Genomic DNA, 24752 nt, shown 5'->3' with positions numbered 1-24752 from the left:
TTTATACAGCAGTTGGTGATATTAAGATATTATAATTAGGTCTCTTTGCTGTACTCAGTCACTGTTTTGGTTCTTTTCCTACATACCTCTATGTGATACCGCTCACATCTTTTACCACATAGCGTGCACTCGCAGTCTTCTTTTACTTCGTGGTAGTGCACCGTCGCAGAGTTTGTGGTGGAACCCATGTATAGCCAACCTCGTTACTACATGTCGTAGCTCCTGGTTTGTGCCGGTCCATTTCCTCTCCATCATGGCGTCAGTTGTGTAGAATTCTGGCCATATTTCTTTGCATTTCTTTCTCCTTTCTTCAAGAATCTGTGTGTATTGAAGTGTGGTTGGTAGTGAGTGTTTACATCTCAGGTCCTCGGTGTAATATGTTTCCTTTGCTAGTACGTATACCAGTCTTGATTGTGTGTTCATTGGGAGACATAAAGCTCTCTTCAGGTATCTTGCTTTGACTTTCTCCATGGTTCTTAGATCTGCTAATGATAGATTTTCCCAGATTATTTCAGTCCCATTTGTTATGATCGGACTTATTGCTGAGTGGAATATTATCATTGCCGATTAATAGTAGATGTTCAATACGTCCCTCTCCTACTTCGATGCACTGTTCACGATGGTGTAGTAGTGACCTTAAGACTCTGTTCAGGATGTGTAGGGTGTTGCGCATTACCTCTGTCTTCCAGTTCCACTTCCCCTCCCTTCCCTCCACTGACGCACAGCAACAGGCAGCGGCTGGCACTCTGGCATAGGAAATATGGTTTGTTTGAATTGCACGCTCAAAAGTAACAAAGTCACCACATTGTGGTATTAAAAAAATTGTCTCTGATAATTCGATTGGACAATTGTTCTTAACATAACATGAAGAGCATCCTGACTTTTTTTGTCAGTGTAGTTATGATACACCCTGTAATATGTCAGGGAAATAAAGAGATTAAGGAGGTGGAGATTAGGAAGAAATAGAGTTAGGAATGGATGCAGGAGTAAAGAGCTTACTAGGATGGCAAACATAATTGGCAGCCATATGAATTTTAGGGAGCAATGGATGGATATTAATAGATAGGTACTTTATGACAGAAACAGGTTCACAGGACATAATTCCAAAGATCATTAATGAAAACGGGGAGTGTATGTATGAGGACTTACAGAAGACAGAAGTGTTCAATCAGCAGTATGTAAAGGTAGTTGCATACAAAATTAATGTTGAGATAGAGGAGGTGACTAATACTGGCAAATTACTGAAATGTACCTATGGTAATAAAAACATTCACGAAAAGATACAACAGTTGAAAGCTAGAAAGGCAGCTGGGATTGATAAGGTTTCTGGGGGAAAATTAAAGGCTTATTTGATGACTGTTTGCATAAAAGAGAGTTGTAATAGTAGCCCCTGTGTACAAGTGAAAGGGTGACAAACATAAAGCAGAAAATTACAGGCCAGTCAGCTTGACATGTGTTGTTTGTAAGCTCTGGGATAGCATTCTTTCTGATTATATTAGACACATTTGCAAAATTACTAACTGGTTTGATAGAAGGCAGTTCGGGTTTGGGGAAGGTTATTTCAGTGAAGCTCAACTTGTAGGATATCAGCAAGATATAGCAGATATTTTAAATTCAGGATGTGAAATGGACTGTATCACTACTGACTCATCCAAGGCTTTTGATAGGGTAGATTACGGAAGATCACTGATGAAAATTACGGCTATTGGACTAGACATAAGAGTGGTTGAATGGGTAGCTGAATTTCTAGAAAATGGAACTCAGAGAATTAGAGTAGATGAAGCGTTATCTGATCCTGTAATGATTCAGAGGGAAGTCCCTCAGGGCAGTATTATTGGATCTTTGTTTTCTTATATGTACCTACAAATGATATGAGTCAAGAACTGGTTTCACAGATAAGGCTATTTGCGGATGATGTTATACTGTATAGAGCAGTAAATGAATTATAGGATTATGACCGACTGCAGGGAGATCTAGACAGTGTTATGAGATGGATAGTGGAGAATGGGATGAAAAGTCAAGTTGTAAGTTTTCTTGTGATATTCTAGTACGATAATAACATTAATTTTTTGCCACTCAGAACAATTACTTGGAGTGAAAGATATCAACTAGCTTAGGAATTTGGCATAGAATGCAATTTTCAAACTAGCATTTATGTGTTATGCTAAAAGCACAAGTAACAGAGAAGCCAGTATAAAATATGGGTTAGATGAATCAAATGTGAGACATTGGGTAGCATCAGAACAGAAATGGCACAATTCTCTTTTACCAGAAAAGCTTTCAGGGACCAAAATGAGGAAAATTTCCAGAATTTGAAGCTACAACTCTCTCCTTTGTACAAGATATGGGAAAAGAAGGTATGCTTATCTCTCGAGAAATCATCCAGTTAAAGGCCTTGGAAATTGCAAAGTCCCTTGAATATACCGCAGACAGAATTCCGTAGAAGTATAGATTGGTACCGTTGGTTTATGTGGAGAAGTGTCTATGTGCTCCATCAATGAACTTCATTAGTACAGAGACTGCCAGAAGATTTTGTTGAAAAACTGGTTAATTTCCAGTGGTACATCATCTTACTTTGCAGAAGCTACATTCATACCCACTGCATCTGATTAGCAATGCTGATGAAGCACTAGTCTTTTTTGATATGCCAGACAATAAGATAGTAGACCAGAAAGGAGTGAAAAGTGTCACATTAAGAACAACTGGGAATGAAAAGCTAAGAATAACGGTGATGTTAATTGTTACAGGTGATGGAGAAAAGCTATCCCACTATGGTATTCTAAAACATAAAAGACTTTACCCACAAAATTCCTAAGGGGGTAGTGATTCACTGTCAGGAGAAAGGTTGGATGACAACTGAGCTGATGATTGATTGGCTAGCTGTTGTTTGGAATCAAAGACTTGGTGCATTGCTCAGTAAGAGGGCCATGCTGGTTTTGGATGGCTTTAAAGGTCATCTCACACCTGAAGTGCTTCATAAAAAGACAGACCTCATCGTTATACCTTGAGGTGCTTGATGTCATCATAAAGAAGCCATTCAAGGACCACCTCCAGAAACACTATTCAGATTGGCTTCTGAAAGGAGACCATGCCCTCACACCACCTGGCAAGATTAAGAAGCCATCAGCCGGTTTTCTGTGTGAGTGCATTCTTGCTTTGTGGTGCAAAATAACATCAGAATCTATCGTCAGAGGGTTCAGAAAGTGCTGTGTGTCAAATGACCTGGACAGCACGAAGATTGATGTACTCTGGAAGGAGAGTGACAGAAATGGCGAGTGTGATTAAGTGAATATTGACAACAGTGATAGCAAAGTTAGCGATGAAACCAATTACTGCAATGAAACGTGTTATCGGCACATACAGTAACAATACTGGTATACGCGTTAGTTCAAGAATGCTTTGCTTCTCATTTTAGTCTGTGATCATATTCCATGATTAGTAAAGGTAAACTCGTGTCCTCATCCCGAGGTGGTGCAGCTCTTTTCAGGCACACCCCCAATGGAGATGAGCTGCATGTACCATTTCAACCACATACCAGCCCTCCTGCCAATCTTAAATTTCTGGCAGTACCAGGGATCGAACCCGGGCCCCCGAGGACGGCAGCTAATAACACTAACCGTTACGCTACGGAGGCGGACTTCCATGATTATTGATGTATATGTTAAATGGCAGTTCTGTAGTGTTCTGCAAATTCCGTAAAATAAAATTGTTAGTTTCTCTCTTCATAATCTCTCTTCTTTCTCCTTTCTTTCTGTATTTTTTGGTCTTTTTTTTTTGTTGGTATTTTCATTTTTTCCCCCTCAAATTTGGATAGTGTGACTTACATACAAGTGAAGCTTATTTTCAGACCAATACGGTATTAGCTGTTCTTTTCCTTGTGAATATTTCCTTCTTTCTCTTTCCATTTCTCCTATCTGATAATTACACTTTCACTTTTTTTCCTACTACAATTTTTTCATTTTATATATCTCATTGATATTGATAGTGTCCCATCAAATGACATTTTAATAATAATAATGTTATTTGTTTTACGTCCCACTAACTACTCTTTTACGGTTTTCGGAGACGCCGAGGTGCCGGAATTTAGTCCCCGCAGGAGTTCTTTTACGTGCCAGTAAATCTACCGACACGAGGCTGACGTATTTGAGCACCTTCAAATACCACCGGACTGAGCCAGGATCGAACCTGCCAAGTTGGGGTCAGAAGGCCAGCGCCTTAACCGTCTGAGCCACTCAGCCCAGCAAATGACATTTTACCTTGCTTGTTGCTTATACGGAGTTCCTACTTTGTCAAATGGAAATAGAAATCCTTCACTCCCATATGTCCAAGACATGCTAAGACATTATTGATGATGCTTGATGATGATGATGATGATGATGATGATGATGATGATGATGATGATGCTTGTTATTTAAAGGGGCCTAACATCGAGGTCATCGGCCCAAGACATTATTAGGTGAAAATGTTCATGAAGCAGACTGTTAACCTAGTACATAAGTAAGAACAACCAGTGGATTGGATAATCCTAGCTGTCTAAACAAAATAATGGCCAAAACTCAGAGAATGTTGGAAAAGCTTGCTCTAGGTACTTGAACTTGAAGGACTTTGCCAAGCCACCTTGCCAATATCTTTACTGCAGATGCCTCCAGCTGTAGTTTCGAGCAGTCATTATTTGCTTACTGTTGTGTGCTATTTGTCTACCTTATTGTTAAACATAGGTTTAGTTCCTTTACAATAGGATATGTAAACATACAGAATAGTGAAACAAAATTGGTCTATAAAGGAACTATTTATGTTATATATTTACAGAGGTTGCATGAAGTAGTTGGTTAAGCACTTGCTTTTTCTGTGATCATGTATAGTAGATTTATATGCATGTTATTTCAGAGTATTATTATTATTATTATTATTATTATTATTATTATTATTATTATTATTATTATTATTATTATTATTATTATTATTATATGTAATTCACAATTTTATAATTGGGTTTATGAGCTTCTTCAGTACAATGTACATGGGAGAAGTACTATTTAGTATATACGCACATATGCTTCATACATAATGCTATATACTTACATTGTTGACAAACAAATTTATAAGAAATTTACTATACATAAATGGTCAATAATTATTAGTGGACAATTTTCATTAGTCCTCTGTGTATGGTGGATGATTCATGCCAATAAACTTCCTTACTATATGGCAAGTGGCCAGGATTGCTGCTTTTTGTAATTCTCTGTAAGTGAGAGGGTGGAGATTAAGAGCTTCAATGTTCCTGTGTAGTGTCTTTGGGATAATACCATTACATCCATTCACTACTGGAATTATGATAACATTGTTGAGTTTCCACATGGTTTATATCTCTGTGGCCAGATCTGTGTATTTGGAAATCTTCTCTGCATGTGTTGATTGGAGGTTGTGAGTATTAGGGCATGCTATGTCGATTATGAAGCAGATTTTCTTGTTTTTATCTACAAAAGTTATATCTGGTCTATTACAGGTAATAGTTTTATCAGTGATGACCCCAGTAAATTTTGTAATTTTCACTTTCCAAGACTGATTGGGGTTTGTACTTCCAATGTGCTGTGGTACAGTGGATTAGGTTATTTTGTTGGGCTAATTTCTGGTAAATGATTTTTTGCAATTTGGTCATGTCTGTACTTTTAGTCTGTGTTAATTAATTAATTAATTGACAACCTGAGGTTGTGTGCTGGATGGTTTCTGGAGATGTATTACATCGTCGGCACAGATCTGAATAGACAGCCGGGTCATGCAATATATGCTTTCTGTAGTTCCTTGTGGCAATGACTTGATCTTGTATAGCGAACATGAAGCCCTCTGTTTCTGGGTATATATGCGAGTGTGTCGGCCACTCATGCAATGCTTGTTTGTCAATATATGGCTGATTTAACTCATTTGGATACCGTCCATGAAGAGGTTTCTTTTTCCACAGAACGATATTTTCCTCATTTGTGGAGAATGACATTGTAAGTGAAGCCGGGGTGTTCAGATTGAGGGGTGTAAAACCGTTATCTGCTACAACCATTGCACTATGTAGAGCAGAGGTTTCTGATTTATGTTTGAAGTGGCACTTTAGTGATGTAATTTGTTCATTTTATAATTTCTCAAGGTCTATTAGTTGTCAGTGGTGAGATATCTGTTGCTTCAGAGTGGATGCCCTGTGCCGAGAAAGAGCCCCTCCTAATTGTCTGAGTAGCACATTTATAGAGTCCAAATTTCATGCAGATGTCCATGGAGAAATTGTGGGTAATTGAAACAAGGTGTTCAAGTTGTCTTTGTGATGCAGCATACAGTTTCAGATCATCCATATATAGTAGATGTGAAATTTTGTAGATTGTTCTTTGCTTATTTTTGATAGTGAATCCATATGTTGTTAAACTCAGTAATTCTGATAGTGGGTTCAGAGCAAGACAAAACCATAGCAGACTGAGGGAATCCCCTTGGAAAATGCCTCTTTTAATTGATATGAGGTCACTTATCACACATTCTTCTCCATTGTGGAGGTTAATAGTAGTTTTCCAAGTCTGCATGGTAGTTGCTAGGAATGTCACTATTTTAGGATCAATTTTATAACTCCAAGGACCTCAACAAGCCAGGAATGTGGTACTGAGTCAAATACCTTTCTGTAATCTATGAAACAAGTGTGCAAATTTCGGTTGTTATGGTATGCTTGTTCCATGATTATACTATCAATTATTAATTGTTCTTTGCAGCCTTTTGTGAACCGTTTGCAGCCCTTTTGTTCCTCACCAATGATGTCATTGACCTTGCAATGATTCTGGATTCTATTTGCTACAAGTGATGTTAATTTTGTATAAAGTTGGTAGGCATGTGATTGGTCATAGTTAGGATTTGCCGTGTTGTTATCTTTAGATTTTAGGTACGTGATTCCTGTAGTGAGAAAGTGTGGGAGGGCATCTGGTTTACTGATGAAAATTTGTATGTGGCAGGTGAGAAATCTGTGAACACTGGTAAATTTCTTGTAGTAGTAATTGTGTATGCGGTCTATTCCTGGGGTCTTCCAATTGTGTAAATTGTTAATCGCTGTTACAACCTCCTCTAATGTGAAATCTGTTTGGGTCATGCTTTCAATATTCTCAACTTTCTTCTTGTTAGTTTTAAGCCAATGTGCCTCTTCTTTATGTTGTATGGATGCATCCCATATAGTTGACCAGTATTCTCTTATGCTCTCTGCAGTTGGTATCCCATTGCTATTCTGCATGTTAGCTGTCTCAGGTGTCCTAAGTTTGTTGTAAAATAGTTTCTCATTCCCATTAAAAAGAGTTTTGTGCCTTTCTTTCCTTTGCCTTAGTATAGCACTTGAGACGTTTGGCAAGGGCAGTTAGTTTTTGCTTCATTGTATCTAGATATTCGGTAATGAGAGAGTTTTCTGCATCTTTAGTAGAGTGGTTTTTGGAATTCCTCAATATTTTCCTTACCTGATTGCAAAGCCGAGGACTTCGATGACCATTGGTGTATTGAGTAAGTTGATTGATGTTCTGTCGTAGGTCTTCAATTCGTGATTTGAGTCGGCGTTGCCATGGTGGTTCTCTATGTATTCGGTTCATTGGCCTATTTGCAGATCTTACTTTTCCCTCATTTGCCCTGATTGCTGCCACTGCAGCACAGTAGATTGCAGTATGTACCTGGAGAAATGTCTGGTGTGTTTCTAAATATATTGGTAGAATGTTGGTATTCAACTTTTCAATTATTTGTGTGAATTTCTTGGTTTGCTGCTGCCTGGATAGTATAGGTCTAACCGTGGGTTCTGTACCTTCAAACTCAGTAAGTGCTCTTTGGAATTCATCTTCTATTTCAGTTTGCCATTCATTTTCTGCATTCTTTTGGTATGTGTAAACTTCAGTTTCTTGGAGATTTTGTGGGGCCATGGTGTTGGTGTAGGGTGTGTCTCTGTTCATTTCATATGCAATTCTTTCATGCTCACCTGAAGGTTCCAAGGGACCCATTAGCTCAGTTTCAATTTCCTGTTTAATCTTACTGAGAACTGTTTCTGGTATAAAGTTTTTGATGACAATTGCAGGTCTTTGATCTGCTATTCGTTGTTTTGGGACCTGTATGTTTGGATACTGTGCTTTGAAAACCGTGTATAGCTTCTATCGATAACCTGTCCTGTCCTTTTCCAGCCTGGTAACTCTATAGTAAGTCCTTATTATAAACTCATTGAGAGAATTTCCCCATTTCATTCGAGTACAGACTTTTCGCACTTTGGTGGTTTCATCTTCTGCAAAAGCACCTTCAGTAGTTGTTGTCAGGAGGTGTTGCACAACACTGTGTTCCTTGGCTTCGGCGACTGTAATTTCTTTGGGATTCCTCCCGGTAGGAGGCCGTCTGCTCACCATCCTACCACCACTGGCTTGCATGCTGTCACTCCTTGCAGTGGTTCCAAGAGTGCCCTGGCGATCCCCAGGTAGCGGTTTTTTTTTTCGAGGTTATCTTCCTTTATCATAATCTGCATAAAACTGGGTCACGTTTTATACCTACCGCCAGGTTTGAATAAAATCTAGATCATGTATCCTATGCAATACCATGCGAAGACTGCAGGTTGCCCATTTTAAAGATGGCTGTCAAAAGTCAAAAGTAGTAAACAAACAATGCATACATACTCTGTGACCTTGGCGACATCATGGAGAGAGCATCGAGTTCCAGTCTTCTTTGTGATTTCTATGAGAGTAATGGCAAATTGAAACAAGATGTCAGACACTTAGGGCAAGAATGTAAACAAATAAATCAATCAAATACTCCTCTTGTTAGTATTATCTATGGACAATTATAGTCTAAAACAAGATGGTTCCCACTTAGGGCACAAAATTGATAACAAATATGATCCTGAAATTGATAAGAGTCATAGATTCACTAGACAACACTAACACATAATTATCATACAAAACAATGTCACAATTACTCCCCTGAAATCACAAATGAAGTGTAATTCTTCCAAACAGATCTATGTTTTGTGCACCAAATCTACATTATTATTATTATTATTATTATTATTATTATTATTATTATTATTATTATTATTATTATTATTATTATTATTATTATTATTGACGTATTGAGGAATATTTCTTTGTGTTATCAGTTCTGTATTGGTGCTTGAACCAATGAGAAATAGAGCAGCCTCCACAGGAAGTGCCCAGGAACTCAGAAAGACTGAAACTACTTCTGTAAGTGTACAGTTTTTATTAAGTTGTATTGCTATATCATGTCTAAATTTAAGTACAAAATAGTACTTAATGATAAAATAAAAGAGGAATTCAAATGTTTATCAATGAAATATTCACTGAATTTGGCTTGTTGATGGACCTAGTATTAGTGGGAGAAAAACATTGTTTTTGGTATCGATTCTATTTCTTGCATTTTTTGAAGTTTTTATAAAACGTGGCATTAGTGATTAAAACTGTGGTTTACCTTCTATGATTAAAATCTTCTTCAAGCCTGTTATCAGATATGTTCATTTATGGGATCACATTCCTGTTTTTAAGGGCCATACGGATCACAACCGCATCATGCTCTTCCAAGTGGGACGGACAGACTTGCACCTCATTAGTCCTGATCGCAAGCAAATTCTGCTCCACAAACAGCTCAGGGATGTGGCCAGCTGCATACAGGTAATGTATTCCAATGTTTTTACTTTCTGGATTGTTTCTTCTAAACTGAAAAATATTGCAATCACTTTGCAAACATTAAATCTGGAGTTTCTGTAAAGCTTTTGTTCATTTGTATTCTATAATGAAAATGTGATTCTGAATCCTTCCTGCTTTCCTGGGAATTGATTCAAATATAGTAGTAAGTGGTATTGATTGTATGAGCCATCTTAGAATGCAGTGGTAATAGTAGACACTGGGAGACAAAGTCACTTACATCAGCTTCTCTGAATTATTTTCCTTGCAGATTTCTTTCCTGACTCCAGTTCTGTGCTTGGTTGTCACCTTTCCAAATCTCAAGGCACATTCTTAGTCGACTCAAAATAATGTAATATTATGACACAAAGTCAAAAGAGAGGAGTGAGAAAGAATTTTATTGATAACTAGCTATATTACCTGGCACTTTATTGAAAGTTTTCTTTTAGACTTTCTATTACCTGTTAATTATGTGTGAAGCAAATTTTTGTAGATCTCATTATTATGATGTTGACTAATATTTTACAAAGATTTTGTAGTTTAAGAGTTACTGGTATGGAGGATGAACTAGACTTCAACAGTATGCAGAGTGTCACAATTCATCTCAGCGATCCCGAAAACTATTGATTTGACACTAATATCGGTCGTTTTCAATAATTTTTTTTATGTCAACCCCTCCCCCACAGGCGCTAAGGGTGTCTTACCTCCAAAGTGGTTTTATTTTATTTTTTTCAGATAATACCGTAAGTGATATGTGCACCAAGTTTGGTGGAGAGCTGTATTGGAACATCCACACATACGGTATATCCATAATCTCGGTCATTTTGTAAATTTTCCTTTTATTCCCTTCTTATCCTCTGTGCCGGTGTGGACAGAACATAGACTTAAATGGCAACCTGAATGTTACTCTTCGTCTTGGCGATTCTGAAAACTATGAATTTGACACTGATATTGGTAATTTTCGATTAGTTTTACATGTTACCAAGGGTTGTTTCCCCCTTACAGTAATTCTTCATGATAGTGAGTCATAGGTTTACCAAGTTTGGTTGAGAGCTATTCTGGAATCTAACACAAATACATCCATCATATTGGTCATTTTGGACATTTTCTTTTTCACATCTCATCACCCCAATACTGATGGGGGTTGAACTTGAACTTAAATGGCACCTGGATTGTCACTATTCATCTAAACGACTCCGAAAACTATGGATTCGATTCTAATATTGGTAGTTTTTTATTATTTTTGTGCCACCCCAACCCTAGGGGTATCTTACCCCCACAGTGTTTGTCTCCTGATAGTAAGTCATAAGTATACCAAGGTTTGTTGAAATTGGTCCAGTGGTTTAGGAGGAGATGTGGAACAAACCCGCATACATACATACATACATACATACATACATACATACATACATACATACATACATACATACATACATACATACATACATACATACATACATACATACATACAGTGACTTTTAGATATATAGATAATGCTAACTGTAGTACCCAGCTCTCCTTTGGTACTTTTTGAATGTTTAATTTTAGGATGTTTTTACATGTACAAAGTGAATTCTTGTAGATTTCTTCATTATGGCTGCCTCTGTGGATCAGCGGTAGAGTATTGGCCTCCGGATCCCAAGATAGCGGGTTCAAACCTGGCAGAGGTAGTCGGATTTTTGAAGGGCGGAACAAAGTCCATTCGACACTCTATGTCGTACGATGTCGGCATGTAAAAGATCTCTGGTGACACATTTGGTGTTTACCCGACAAAATTCATTAAATCTCAGCGATAGACGCCCAAGAGAGTTTCGGTTTACTCGGTCTGCCATCTAGTGGGGCCTAGAGTAAAACGGAACGTCTAAATTGACAAGCAGACAGCCAGATGGCGTCAAATTGAAATGTCTGCACACGGTAGCTGAGGCCATACGATTATTATTATTTATTATTTAATATTTTACGAACTCTTTGGTAGAATTAGAGTTATTGTTATGTGTTTGGTTTAAGTTTGAGATGATTTATTCATGTTAATCTTTGTCCTTGTAGAAATCCAGACTGTCTGGGAAGTAGGTCTCGATCACAGCATGTTGGATTGTTATTTTCAAATAACAGGCAAAGAGTTGCCTAGTTACATGAACCTCCTAGCAAGAAAGGTACTTCATGAAACATGGCAGTATGTTCCAATCCCCCTATATACAGCATCTTACTGGACTATCTTGATAAAGAGTAAGTTGCTGTCGCCTAGTGACAGTCTGTCCATCAAGGTCAATCCGATCCTGGTGCAGTTTTGTAATTAAATTACATAAAATTACTTATCATAAAAATCTACCTATTGGATTTCTTTCAGGCCACGTCCTAAACCCTCTCGGGAGTAATAAGAACACATTGTGAAATTTTTAGACAGACAGACATAGTTTCACTTTTATTTTGTATAGATTACATGAAGCTGAAAATGTCCTTTGTGCAGCATCTATATAACATTGGATACAGATCTAAGCATATACCAGTACTCACACTTGGTATATTAAACAGGGTACCCATTTTCTGGAAAAACAGGAAAAACACACAGAAATAAAAATGCAGAAATTATACAGGGAAAATACATGGTAATGACTTGTCATGTTTAAATTAAGCTTTCAAACTAAAGACTGTACCTGAACAGAATGACTGAGCGAGACTGATACGTAGAGGAGACGTGAGTCATATGCAGCGAGTAGTACTGAGAGAGAAAGTCAGACAGAGTGAGTGTGCATGGTAGTGAAAGAGAGTGAATGAAAAAGATAATTATACATTAAAAAGACAATAACTCCTTTTTTCTTAATGTTATTTTTAAAATGCCCAGTGATTTAAAAGCTACCCATGTAATTTACATAACATAGAGGGTCTAACTATTATGGATTGCTCATAATTATTACGGATTTCACCTCAGTGTTAAAGAGAAATTATTGCGGAGAAGAAAAATTATCACAGAAAAAAATTCTACAAAGAAAGATTGTGTCAGTGGTGCTTGTTTCTATGCACACTAGTTGACCAGCATACGTATTCAAACAACACTTCCATTTGCTACAGGAACTGGGATCTTATTCCTGAGTTTCTGAACACTAACCTGTATATTTCTGTTACAAGTGTGTTTAGAAACTGGGACAGTCAATCACACCAATTTCAAGAATAAGGTCCCTCATGAACACAGGCATTAGTTTGAAGACTGATCGACTGATGGCTTACTATGAGCAATGTAGTTCATTTTCATTGGTTGTAGTGTTTCTTGTAGTGTCTGTTTACAATAGGATTACTGAAAACCCACGTCATGATATGATGTAGCTTGTTTGACTTATGATACATTTATTTCAAGTTCTTTGTGCCATTGTAAGTGTTTGTGCAAAACATGGGAGATGATGATTCCAAAGTATGATAACATACTCAAGCATCACACTTATGTACAATGTCTCACTAAATTTAATACCTAGGGAAAATGGAAATATCCCAGTGAAAATACAGGGAAAACAGATTTAGGTTACTAGCGGGCACCCTTTTAACAGAATAGTAACAAAATTAAACTTAAAATTGCTTTCTTAACATACTCAGTTGGTTACTGAGAAGACGACTGTAAAATTATGTGTTGAATGGGGTCATTGGTCTTCATCACACTCTCTTCCACTCCTCCATGTTGTTATTAACATAGTAACCTCTCCCTACTAAATAATTTTAAAAGTATTGCCTACCTTCTTTGTAGGCTACTATTCCCTGATTGCTTCACATAGCATTTATCCATTAATTTCCACGTTTCTAGTTTTCTTTGTCATTATAACTGTTACAAATGAAACTCCATTTGTTTCATTACTCTAATTTATTTCAGGATGACCTAATAAATGCACACACACACATTTAATCACAAACAGTTCTAACCAGTTATGAATGACTATAGTAATTATCGGTCTATTTACAAATCTCTATACCTTATGGCACAGCAAGGGTCCAGCCCGTTCCTTTACCTGGGACACTAATCCTTACTTTCACTTTCCCCCAAGCCAGTCACCTCCTACAGCCACTGTGCGTAGACAGCTGGATTTGAGCACAGTGCCCCTGGCTATACAACACACGACGACTGTTCGTCGGTTCGTCTCCAATGATAGTCCGGTACTTCACACAGTCACATGAAGAGAACAACAATCAGCAACAGCTCAACAGTATCCAACAGCAGGACGGTACTACAACAGCAAATATTAACACACGTCCAATTATCCTCACACTCACGATAACTGCTTCAATCACTGATTCACGGCAGTCCTCAATCCACAGAAGAACAAGAACAAACAAACAAACAAACAAACAAACAAACAAACAAACAAACAAACAAACAAACACTCTCTCTCTCTCTCTCTCTCTCTCTCTCTCTCCCCCCCCCATCCAGACCTCGGTGGGACACTGGCAACTGCCTACACCTTTGTCGCCCTCAGCTCAGCCACCGAACCCCAACTCACTGAATGTCACACTGACTTCCCCACGGAGTCCAACTCTGACTGACTGTCCGCGGCTTGCCTCCCTTTTTATAGCTCACGCGATTTGATCCAGAAATTTCACAATGTCACTCCAGGCAGAACATTCCCGTTGAATCTGAAACTCACAGGTAAGCCGGCCGCCGAGAACAATACACGGAAAGAACGGCCCCACCCCAAAGGCCGGCTGGGATATTCCAGGTCGTCCGAGTCACCAGCCCCTTCCTGGAAGTACCAAAAGGAGCTACCACGGGGCTGGCACGTAAAATAACAAAAATTGATACAGAATTATTATGAGTCCAAGTAGCATCGTGTCTTCCTAATAAGTATTCAATAATGCTATGTTTTCAAGAACTGTTCTTAGCGATTATTACGAGATGCCATACGAGTAACACGCGTGAGTTTAAGCTCGTGGAATTTAAGTGTTTTGGCAGGTGTAAACAATTGCGACAGTGCTGTAATTTGCCACAGTGCATCTATTTGTATCGTGGAATCAAGTACTATCAACAATTAGTTCGTTCTTTGTTCGAGTGCCGTGCAATTAGTGTAATAGTGAAATGGCGCCAGGAACGAAGAAGAATCAACAGCAGGCCGAGTGCAGGAGTGCCAACCCAACAGAAGACACCGTGAAGAAAATAATAGAAGAGACACTTCAGTCTAAGGTATTCGTGGAATTAATTGTGAGTACCATAGTGGACAAAATTACGGAGTGTGTGTTAAAGAGACTAGAGGAATCTGTTCAGTTCAATATAAATGCATGTGAGGACCTAAAGAATCAGATTGCCAAGAGAGACAAGGAACTCGCAGAACTTAAAGCGGAAGTGAAGTCAAATTATGATAATTTGGAACAATATCAGCGTAGAAATAACCTCCGCATATTTGGCATTCCCGAAGAGTCGAATGAGGACACTGACAATTTAGTATTAAATGTTGCACGTGACATTGGTGCCGACATAAAATTGACTGATATTGACAGGAGCCACAGAGTCGGGCTTAAAATTGGTAATAAACCCCGGCCTATTATCGTGAAGATGACAAGTTATCGCAGCAGGAAGGAGATATTCGCAAAGAAAAGGCATTTAAAAGGATCTCGTGTCACGATCCGGGAGGACCTTACGTCTGCCAGACTGACGGTTCTGAAGGCGGCTATCTCCAAGTTCGGCGTCAGAAATGTCTGGACCAGTGATGGAGTTATCCTGTCTAAGACCGCTGATGGCAGCATGCACCGCGCTATGCTGATGAGTGACATTCCATGAGCTTACTCATATCTAACCTGTGTTTAGTTTACTAACCCATAAGTTGGTAACCCTTTGTATTAAGTTTTGTTTCCTCTTCTAGGACACATCTCCCTCTCGCTATCTCTCTCTCTCACTCTCCCCTTCACTGCTCTTGCATTCCACCCTGCTTGGCTGAACGGCTGTGGTCTACCTGCTTGACCTTCACTAGCTCGTTAATTACGGTACCCCACTGGACACTGACCTTGTCCCAACCCTCTGTACAAAGTCCGTACTTACAGTAACTTCCTTCTTAGTAATAACTAACAGCTGACTTTAACCTTTTCCTGTACATAGTCAGAATAGGTCTAGAAGATGATTATGTAACATACCAACCTCTTTCAGAGACGAGAAGGGGCATCAAAGATTGCACGAGTAGACTGCAGAAGCATGCGGAAGGGAAAAGTACATTACAAATTTTTCATACTAATATTAGAAGCATAAGGAAAAATAAGAACATTTTAGACGTTGTTTTGAAAGCATATGATCATAGGTTTGATGTCGTAATTTTAACAGAAAGTTGGTCACTGAGTAATGTAAATATAAGTAACCATGCCTTGTATAAATCTTATTACAATGAGGGTTCAGTTAACAAATGTGATGGTGTTGTATTAATGGTAAAAAATGGTTTGGAGCACGAAATGGAAATTATTGAGTACGATGACTTTAAATTTCTCAGAGTAGTAATTAACTATGACAACAAGAAAGTAGCTATTACAGGAGTATATCGGTCACATGAATATCACAAACAGCGGTTTCTCAGTGCGTTAGATCATTATATCCAAGATAGATGCCATGTTGAAACCGAACTGATAATAGGGGACACAAATATAGACCTTTTAAATGAACACGACTGTGACGAATACCTCAACATGGTACAAGAAAGAAATTTTCAGTCCTTAATAAACAATCCTACTAGAGTATCTGGTACAAGTAAATCCTGTATTGATCATGCTTTGATTAAAAGTAGGTTGAGAAATGACGACATTCTGTCTATCATCTCTCAAAGTAAAATTTCAGATCATTATCCTATAATAGTAAGTCTCAACATTCAAAATGCCTCGGTCCCTAATAATATACCAAATTTTCGACGTAACTGTTTTAAAATAGATCATTTTTAGCTTAAAAATCATTTAAGTAAAATAAATTGGGGAGACATCTTAAACAGCAGTGATTTAGATATCAAACTTGATAAATTCGTGAATACAATTAAAAGCTGCATGAGCCTGTCCACTGTTAAATTGAAATCAAAGGAAGTCAAAAGAACAGAATGGATTTCTTACGGTTTGGTAAAATCTATTGACACAAGAGACCGACTTTATCAACAATATTTAAAAAATAAGGATAACTTGGAAATTAAAGAACAGTACAGGAAATATAGGAACAAACTAAATGATCTAATTATGAAAACGAAAACTGAGTACTATAGGAATCTGATCAATCGCAATTCAAATAACCGGGGTAAGGTCTGGGGCATAGTCAATGAAATAACACAAAGGTCAGTTAGAAAAGAAGAGATCAAGGAAATCAGATATAAAGGTGAAATCTGGAAAGATGACATAAATATCTCTAATAAATTTAACAATTATTTCATTAACGAAACCACTGAGAAAGCAAAGCATCACAGACAGATTTCCGACCCCACATTAAATATCGCTCGCAACCCTCATACTTGCTTCCTTGCACCGGTAACAGAATACGATCTGAAGAGATGTTTGAGTGAAGTACATGAAAACAAAGCTGTAGGAATAGACAATATTTCGGCTCGAATTATTAAAGAAAATATAGAGTCATTAAAGGAACCGTTGCTGAATATTATCAATGATTCCTTCACCTTAGGTTACTTTCCAAAACAGCTTAAAACAACAATAGTAAAACCTCTTCACAAGTCTGGAAATATTTATGACATTAGAAATTACAGACCCATTTCGATAACTACAACAATATCAAAAATATTCGAGAAATGCTTAAAGAACAATATTTACCAATTTTTAGAAAAACACCAAATACTTTCGCCCAGACAGTTTGGATTCATTAAAAATCTCGGAACGACTGATGCTATATCCGCCTTAACAAATAGAATATACGAAAATCTTAATTCTTCTCTGCTCTCCACAGGGATATTTCTCGACCTTGAAAAGGCATTCGATAGTGTGTCACACCGCTTGCTCCTCCAGAAATTGGAAAAATACGGCTTTAGGGGTAATGTGCTGGATTTGCTTGAGAGTTATTTGACAGATCGAGTACAGTATGTCAAAATTAATCAACATCTAAGCACACCAATGAGGATAATAAAGGGTGTCCCACAAGGCACAGTATTAGGTCCTTTATTGTTTATTCTATTTATTAACGATCTAGAGAAAACAATAGCAAATGCCGAACATACGCACGTCGTAACATATGCAGATGATACAGTCATTTATGTTGAGGGTGATAGCTGGAATCTCGTCAGACAGAGAGCAAGTCGAGCACTGCTTAAAGTTAAAGCATGGTTAGATAATAATGAATTATTTCTAAACATTAAAAAGACAAAATTTATGAATTTTTCTGTAACAGATAGACGAAACGATTTTAATGAATTAATTGTACACAACATCAACTGTAAATTTAATTGTAACTGCTACAAAATTTATAAAGTAAATAATGTTAAGTATTTGGGATTATTAATTGATTCGAACATGAAATAGAAAAGTCACATTACCGATTTAAAAAAGAAAATCAGAAGAACTGTTTATATATTTCATAATTTAAAATACATATCCAGTATAAAATTGTTTAGAGAGGTTTATTACGCTTTAGTTCAGTCTATTCTTAGCTACGGAATTTTGGCATGGGGAGGAGCCTACAAAAATGTAATCAATAAAATACAGGTTGTTCAAAACCTTATATTACGAATAATGTACCAGAAAGGAAGATTATACCCAAGTAGTCAATTATATGCTGAAGCAAATATATTTAATGTAAAACAGCTCTATGCCCTTGAAATATACAAATATATTAACAAAAACAAAAATATAATTGAGAACATTAAACATGAATATTCAACACGCAGTAAGATGAACCACCGTTGTATGTTATACAAACCCAAACTTAGCATAACAAAGCGCAATTTCTTGTACTTCATTCCAAAATTCTTTAATGTCCTTCCCGGTTCTTTACAAACTACTTTATTAGGTCAGAAAATGAGTCTGAAGTGTCTTAAATCCTTTGTCAGGGATAATAAAACTGTTATGGAAGAAATAACTAAATGAGAATATCACGTCACCATATCCAATTTCTATTCAATGCTCCACCATGTGCTGTTGATCATATCCGTCATTCACTCATACCCTACTCGTATTTCAGGCATCATTTAAAATATATTTCTCACTATGTAATTAATATTCTAAATTACCACACACAAGGTTTCACCTTACGTGGTATTTTACTGATACCTACTCGACTCTGATGAGGTTGGTGTGATTTTGTATAATAATAATAAATAATAATAATAATAATAATAATAATAATAATAATAATAATAATAATAATAATAATAATAATAATAATAATAATAATAATTTATTTAATGTGTGCAAGAGATAGTTAGTAGTTCAATTTATTTTAAGTATTAATATGTTGATAATATGTCCTACTACTTCTGTAATATATGTGGTTTAGTTATAAGATTAATATTTCTCAAGTAATAATGTTATTAGAAGAGTTATATATATATAAAACAGAGTCCTGTAAATATGTAAACGACATGATGAATGAATAAATACTACTACTACTACTACTACTACTACTACTACTACTCAGTTACCAAGTCAGTATCTTAGCAGCTGACAGTGTGTAGCATGTCACTAGTCACATTCTTATGCTAACAAACTTATCAGCTACAAATAGTATGCAATTTCTCACACATCTTCAGACTATGAATTGGATCACCTTGAAGGGAAAGGAGCCTGTGATGTAGAAAAACATAAACGAAAGCTACATATGCATGTAAATGGTGTCACCAAATTTCATTGTGAATGAAGAGAACTTGTTCGATGAGTTTGTATGTGTGAAAAAATATTGTGAAAGTAAATTTCAAGTGTGGAGTGAACTGAAGGATCAAAGTGTCGGTGACAAATGGTTTGTAATATCTGAAGCACCAAGCTCGATAGCTGCAGTCGCTTAAGTGCGGCCAGTATCCAGTAATCGGGAGATAGTGGGTTCGAGCCCCACTGTCGGCAACCCTGAAGATGGTTTTCCGTGGTTTCCCATTTTCACACCAGGCAAATGCTGGGGCTGTACCTTAATTAAGGCCACGGCCATTTCCTTCCAATTCCTAGGCCTTTCCTATCCCATCGTCGCCGTAAGACGTGTGTCGGTGCGACGTAAAGCAAATAGCATAGATAATATCTGAAGCCATCTCTTTTCAGTTTCAACTCACTTAATTTATAACTGTTACTAACAGTTAAAAAAATAAAAAAGTGACAAATGGTGTGAAATACTTGCTTATTTTACTACAAGGGATATAAACAATCTGAAATACTTGGTACAGTAGACTCTCAGCTAACCAGCTTGTGACTATCTGGCCTCTGTAATGTCCGGCCTACTTAGTACTGTAATAAAGTACAATACGTTCCCAAAGCTTTACCAAGTGAGCTCAAAATGTTTTATGCATATCTTGTGTTTCTGGCACATGTGGAGTCACAATTATAATGTACAATACAGTATTGTTAATACGTATGTATTGAATGAATTATCGGAAAAGCTCTTGAACAAACAAGACATAGAAGTCCTCTTTCAGCTCTCACAAACAACAATTAACACACGTAGAGAGAAGCTCTGTTGGTAGCTCTGTGTTCTTTGTTTTGTCAGTTGTTTATCGGATGTCCAAAGTGCGTACGTTGGTAAATTATTGTTTTGTGCACTCCGTTGTGTTTTAATTAAAGATTGCAAAATGGGTGATAAAAGAAAGTTATAGTGACTATGGATGAGAAACTACGTGCTATAAGGCAACTAGATTCTGGGGTAAGAAGCCAAAACTATTGCTTTGGAGTTAGGGATAGGAAAAAGTACAGTAGGAGACTGGAAGAAAAATAAAGCGGAAATTGAAAAGTGGTGTGCTACCCAAGGTAGTGGATGTGGAATGAAAGTAAGAAAAATGATGTTGAAGATAAGCATAAAGAAGTTGAGGAAACTTTTTTTTTTGTGTGGCATGAACACTTAACAGGAAAAGGCTTGCCCATTACTAGGCCAATATTGCAGGAAAAAGCATTGCAATTCCAGCAACAAATAGGAGAAAATTCAGAATTTACTGCCAGTGATGGAAGGTTGGATCAGTGGAAAAAACTATTTGGTATTCACCAGATTACCATTAGTGGAGAGGCTTAATCCACTGACAATGAGGCTGTGCCATTGTTTAAAGACTATCTTGTAAGTAATAAATTTCATTGTGGTCCGTATTGACGATCACTAACGAAGAGTATCTTTCAAATTGTATTTTTATTACTACTCATCCAGATAAAAATATGTCGGCTGTTAAAGATAGCATATAATACATACTTAATGAATGTTCATTTTGTATAATGATGAAAATTTGCATTGTTCCAGGGTATTAAACATGCTGATCATTTTGGTTTTATCTGTCGTGAGGCAAATGTTGATAACTACATTGGTTATGTCTTCAAATGTCAGTCAGAATCTGTGGCAGATGATGTAGTAGGAGGTAAGCTAGTGGTACAATATTAATATTAAATATATTGATATTTGTTTACTTTCTTATTGATATTCTTTCTCTCTTCCTGCTTCCAGCCATAACACAAGCTTTCCTCGCAACCTCCGAAGCACAGAGGCGAGAAAAGATTCCAGTTTTCTCGTGTGAGCTCTGTCCAATGGTCTGGTACCACAAACTGTGCTCCGAAGTGGATGGTAAGTTTTAATGTAGTTTTCCCTACACTTTGTAATGATTCTTTTAATGAAATTCTGTGAGGACTATATAACTACAGTAAAGATTAAAACGTTTTGTGCTCCTCACGAGGAAATTTCGCTTACCAAAACATGTTGTACCACAATATATGAGTAGTTGTAGAATACTCTTAGTTGCTAGGTTCTGTAGCCATGGTAGAGGGGAGAGACGGGCAGCCTACCTGCTTGTGTCAGCGTGACTATGTGCAGTTCGGAAGACATTGTGTTGAAGTGTGATCTGATGTATGGTGGGTTTTTTTTTTACCATTTATTCACAGCATACCCCATTACATGGCAGTAATACTACATGCTTTGAGTAATCATATTACATACATACATTATCATTATAGACCGTTATGCCTTTTGGCATTCAGTCTGCAAGCCTCTGTGAATTTACTAAGCGTCGCCACAATCCTCTATTTGCAACTAGTGCTGTGGTCTCATTTAGTTCTAAAACTCTTATCTCTAAATCGTTAGAAACTGAGTCTAACCATCGTCGTCTTGGTCTCTGTGTACTGCTCTTACCCTCCATAACAGAGTCCATTATTCTCCTAGGTAACCTATCCTCCTCTTTTCGCCTCACATGACCCTACCGCCGAAGCTGGTTTATGCATACAGGTTCATCCATCGAGTTCAATCCTAACTTATCCTATATCTCTTTCCAAGCACTCTCCTACCATTGTTCCCACCTGTTTGTACCAGCAATCATTCTCGCTACTTTCATGTCTGTTACTTTTAACTTATGAATAAGATATCCTGAGTCCACCCAGCTTTCGCTCCCGTAAATCAAAGTTGGTCTGAAAACAGACCGATGTAGTGATAGTTTCCTCCGGGAACTGCGAGCTCAAGATAATAGCTTTACTGCACCGTGATACAATCTCGCTTACTATAGGCCCTATTGCCATCTTGGGAGAACACACAGCCTAAATACTTGAAATTATCTACCTGTTCCAGCTTTGTATCACCAATCTGACTCAGTTCTGTAGAATTTCTTATCTACTGACATCAATTTAGTCAAATAAATGGTCCGTTATTGGACATTATAAATTTTCCAGCTAACTCATTCCTGGTTGCCAGCATTTCGCCCCCGTGTGCTAGATTGGGCTCATCAGTTGGTACCTAGCACACCTACCAAGACGCATGGCTAGTGCATACCGTGGAGGCCACTGCGTAGGCCACTAGGAGCCACCGGCAGTGCCATTGCACTTGACACTTTGTCTCATTACCAAAAATTGATGCCTGCTTGGCCATCAAATGATATAGATGTTGATTCCCATAGGGAATTTGAAATATTTGTTCCGAATGAGTAAATTTATAATACCAAATAAATGGTCCGTTATTGGACATTATAAATTTTCCAGCAAGCAGGCATCAATTTTTGGTAATGAGACAGTCTCAAGTGCATTGGCACTGCCGGTGGCTCCTAGTGGCCTACGCAGTAGCCTCCACGGTATGCACTAGCCATGCGTCTTGGTAGGTGTGCTAGGTACCAACTGATGAGCCCAGTCTAGCACATGGGGGCGAAACGCTGGCAACCAGGAATGAGTTAGCTGGAAAATTTATAATATCCAATTTCGACCATTTATTTGGTATTATAAATGTACTCATTCGGAACAAATATTTCAAATTCCCTATGGGAATCAACATTTAGATCAATTTAGTCTTCGAGAGGCTAATTTTCATACCATACTCATTGCATCTATTTTCAAGTTCCAAGATATTAGACTGCAGGCTTTCGGCACAATCTGCCGTTAAGACCAAGTCGTCAGCATAGGCCAGACTACTTACTAAATTTCCACCTTACCTACTACATTTCCACCTAACTGAATGTCCGGCTCCATGGCTAAATGGTTCAGGGGTCCCGGGTTCGATTCCCGGCCAGGTCGGGGATTTTAATCGCTTCTGATTAATTCTTCTGGCTCGGGGACTGGGTGTATATGTCCGTCCCAACACTCTCCTCATCATATTCAGACAACATACTACACTACCAACCACCACAGAAACACGCAATAGTGCTTACATCCCTCCATAGAGGGTTGGCGTCAGGAAGGGCATCCGGCCGTAAAAACAGGGCCAAATCCACATCTGCGTCGCAGTTCGCACCCGCGACCCCACAGGTGTGGGAAAAAGCGGCAGGAAGAGAAAGATTGGTTAATTTCTCTGGCACAGGGCTGGGTGTATGTGATGTCATCATCGTCATTTCATCCTCATCACAACACGCAGGTTGCCTACGGGCGTCAAATCGAAAGACCTGCACCTGGCGAGCCGAACATGTCTTTGGACACTCCCGGCACTAAAAGCCATACGCCATTTCATACCTAACTGAACCCCTCCCTGCCACTTTATACCTCTTATCAGATGATCCATGTAAACTACAAACAGCAAAGGTGAAAGATTACAGCCTTGTCTAACCCTTTTAAATACCCTGAACCAAGAACTCATTCTACCATCAATTCTCGCTGAAGCCCAATTGTCAACATAAATTCCTATCATTGATTTTAATAATCTACCTTTAATTCCATAGTCCCCCAGTATGGTGAACACCTTTTCCCTCGGTACCCTGTCATATGCTTTCTCTAGATTACGAAACATAAACACAGCTGTCTATCCTCTCGTAGAATTTTTCAATTACCTGGCGTATACTTAAAATCTGATCCGGACAGCCTCTTTCTGTTCTGAAACTACACGGGTTTTCATCCAACTTCTTCTCAACCACTGATCGCAACCTTCCTTCCAAGATGCCAGTGAATATTTTGCCTGGTATACTAATCAGTGAGATACCTCGATAGTTGTTGCAATCCTTCCTGTTCCCTTGCTTATAGATAGGTGCAGTTACTGCTTTTGTCCAATCTGAATGTACCTTACCAACACTCCATGCTAATCTTACTACTCTATGAAGCGATATCATCCCTGCCTTCCCACTATACTTCACCATTTCAGATCTGATTCCATCTATTCTTGCTGCTTTATGACAATGGAGTTTATTTACCATCCTTTCCACTTCCTCAAGAGTAATTTCACCAACATCATTTTCCTCCTTCCCATGAGCTTGGCTGTTCGCAACACCACCAGGAATATTTCCTTTTATATTGAGAAGATGTTCAAAATATTCCCTCCACCTCTCCACTGATTCCACGGGATCTATTATGAGTCACCTGAGTTACCCAAAACACTGTTCATTTCCTTTTTCCCTCCCTTCCTAAGGTTCTTTATTAGTGTCCAGAAAGTTTTCCCTGCTGCTTGACCTAGCCTTTCCAGGTTATTACCAAAATCTTCCTATGACTTCTTTTTGGATTCAACAAGTATTTGTTTTGCACTTTTTCTTTCTTATACGTACAATTCCCTGTCTGCATCAGCCCTTGTTTGGAGCC

At 37.9% G+C, this 24752-nt stretch overlaps 1 protein-coding gene across 3 annotated transcripts in view; it reads left to right on the top strand.

The window, feature by feature from the left end:
* The window catches only part of plx (PTB_TBC1D1_like and TBC domain-containing protein plx), a 624596-nt gene that overhangs the window by 489281 nt on the left and 110563 nt on the right, over positions 1–24752 (top strand). For all 3 annotated transcript variants that reach the window (XM_067135187.2, XM_067135188.2, XM_067135192.2), the window contains 4 exons: positions 9131–9215; positions 9534–9659; positions 21028–21142; positions 21229–21345. In XM_067135187.2, coding sequence (XP_066991288.2) covers positions 9131–9215; positions 9534–9659; positions 21028–21142; positions 21229–21345 — 443 coding nt within the window. The remainder of the gene's footprint in view (positions 1–9130; positions 9216–9533; positions 9660–21027; positions 21143–21228; positions 21346–24752) is intronic.

The sequence above is a fragment of the Anabrus simplex genome, chromosome 1, assembly GCF_040414725.1.
Source record: "Anabrus simplex isolate iqAnaSimp1 chromosome 1, ASM4041472v1, whole genome shotgun sequence".
Taxonomy (NCBI): Eukaryota; Metazoa; Arthropoda; class Insecta; order Orthoptera; family Tettigoniidae; genus Anabrus; species Anabrus simplex.
This window is presented reverse-complemented; position numbering and strand designations above follow the sequence as displayed.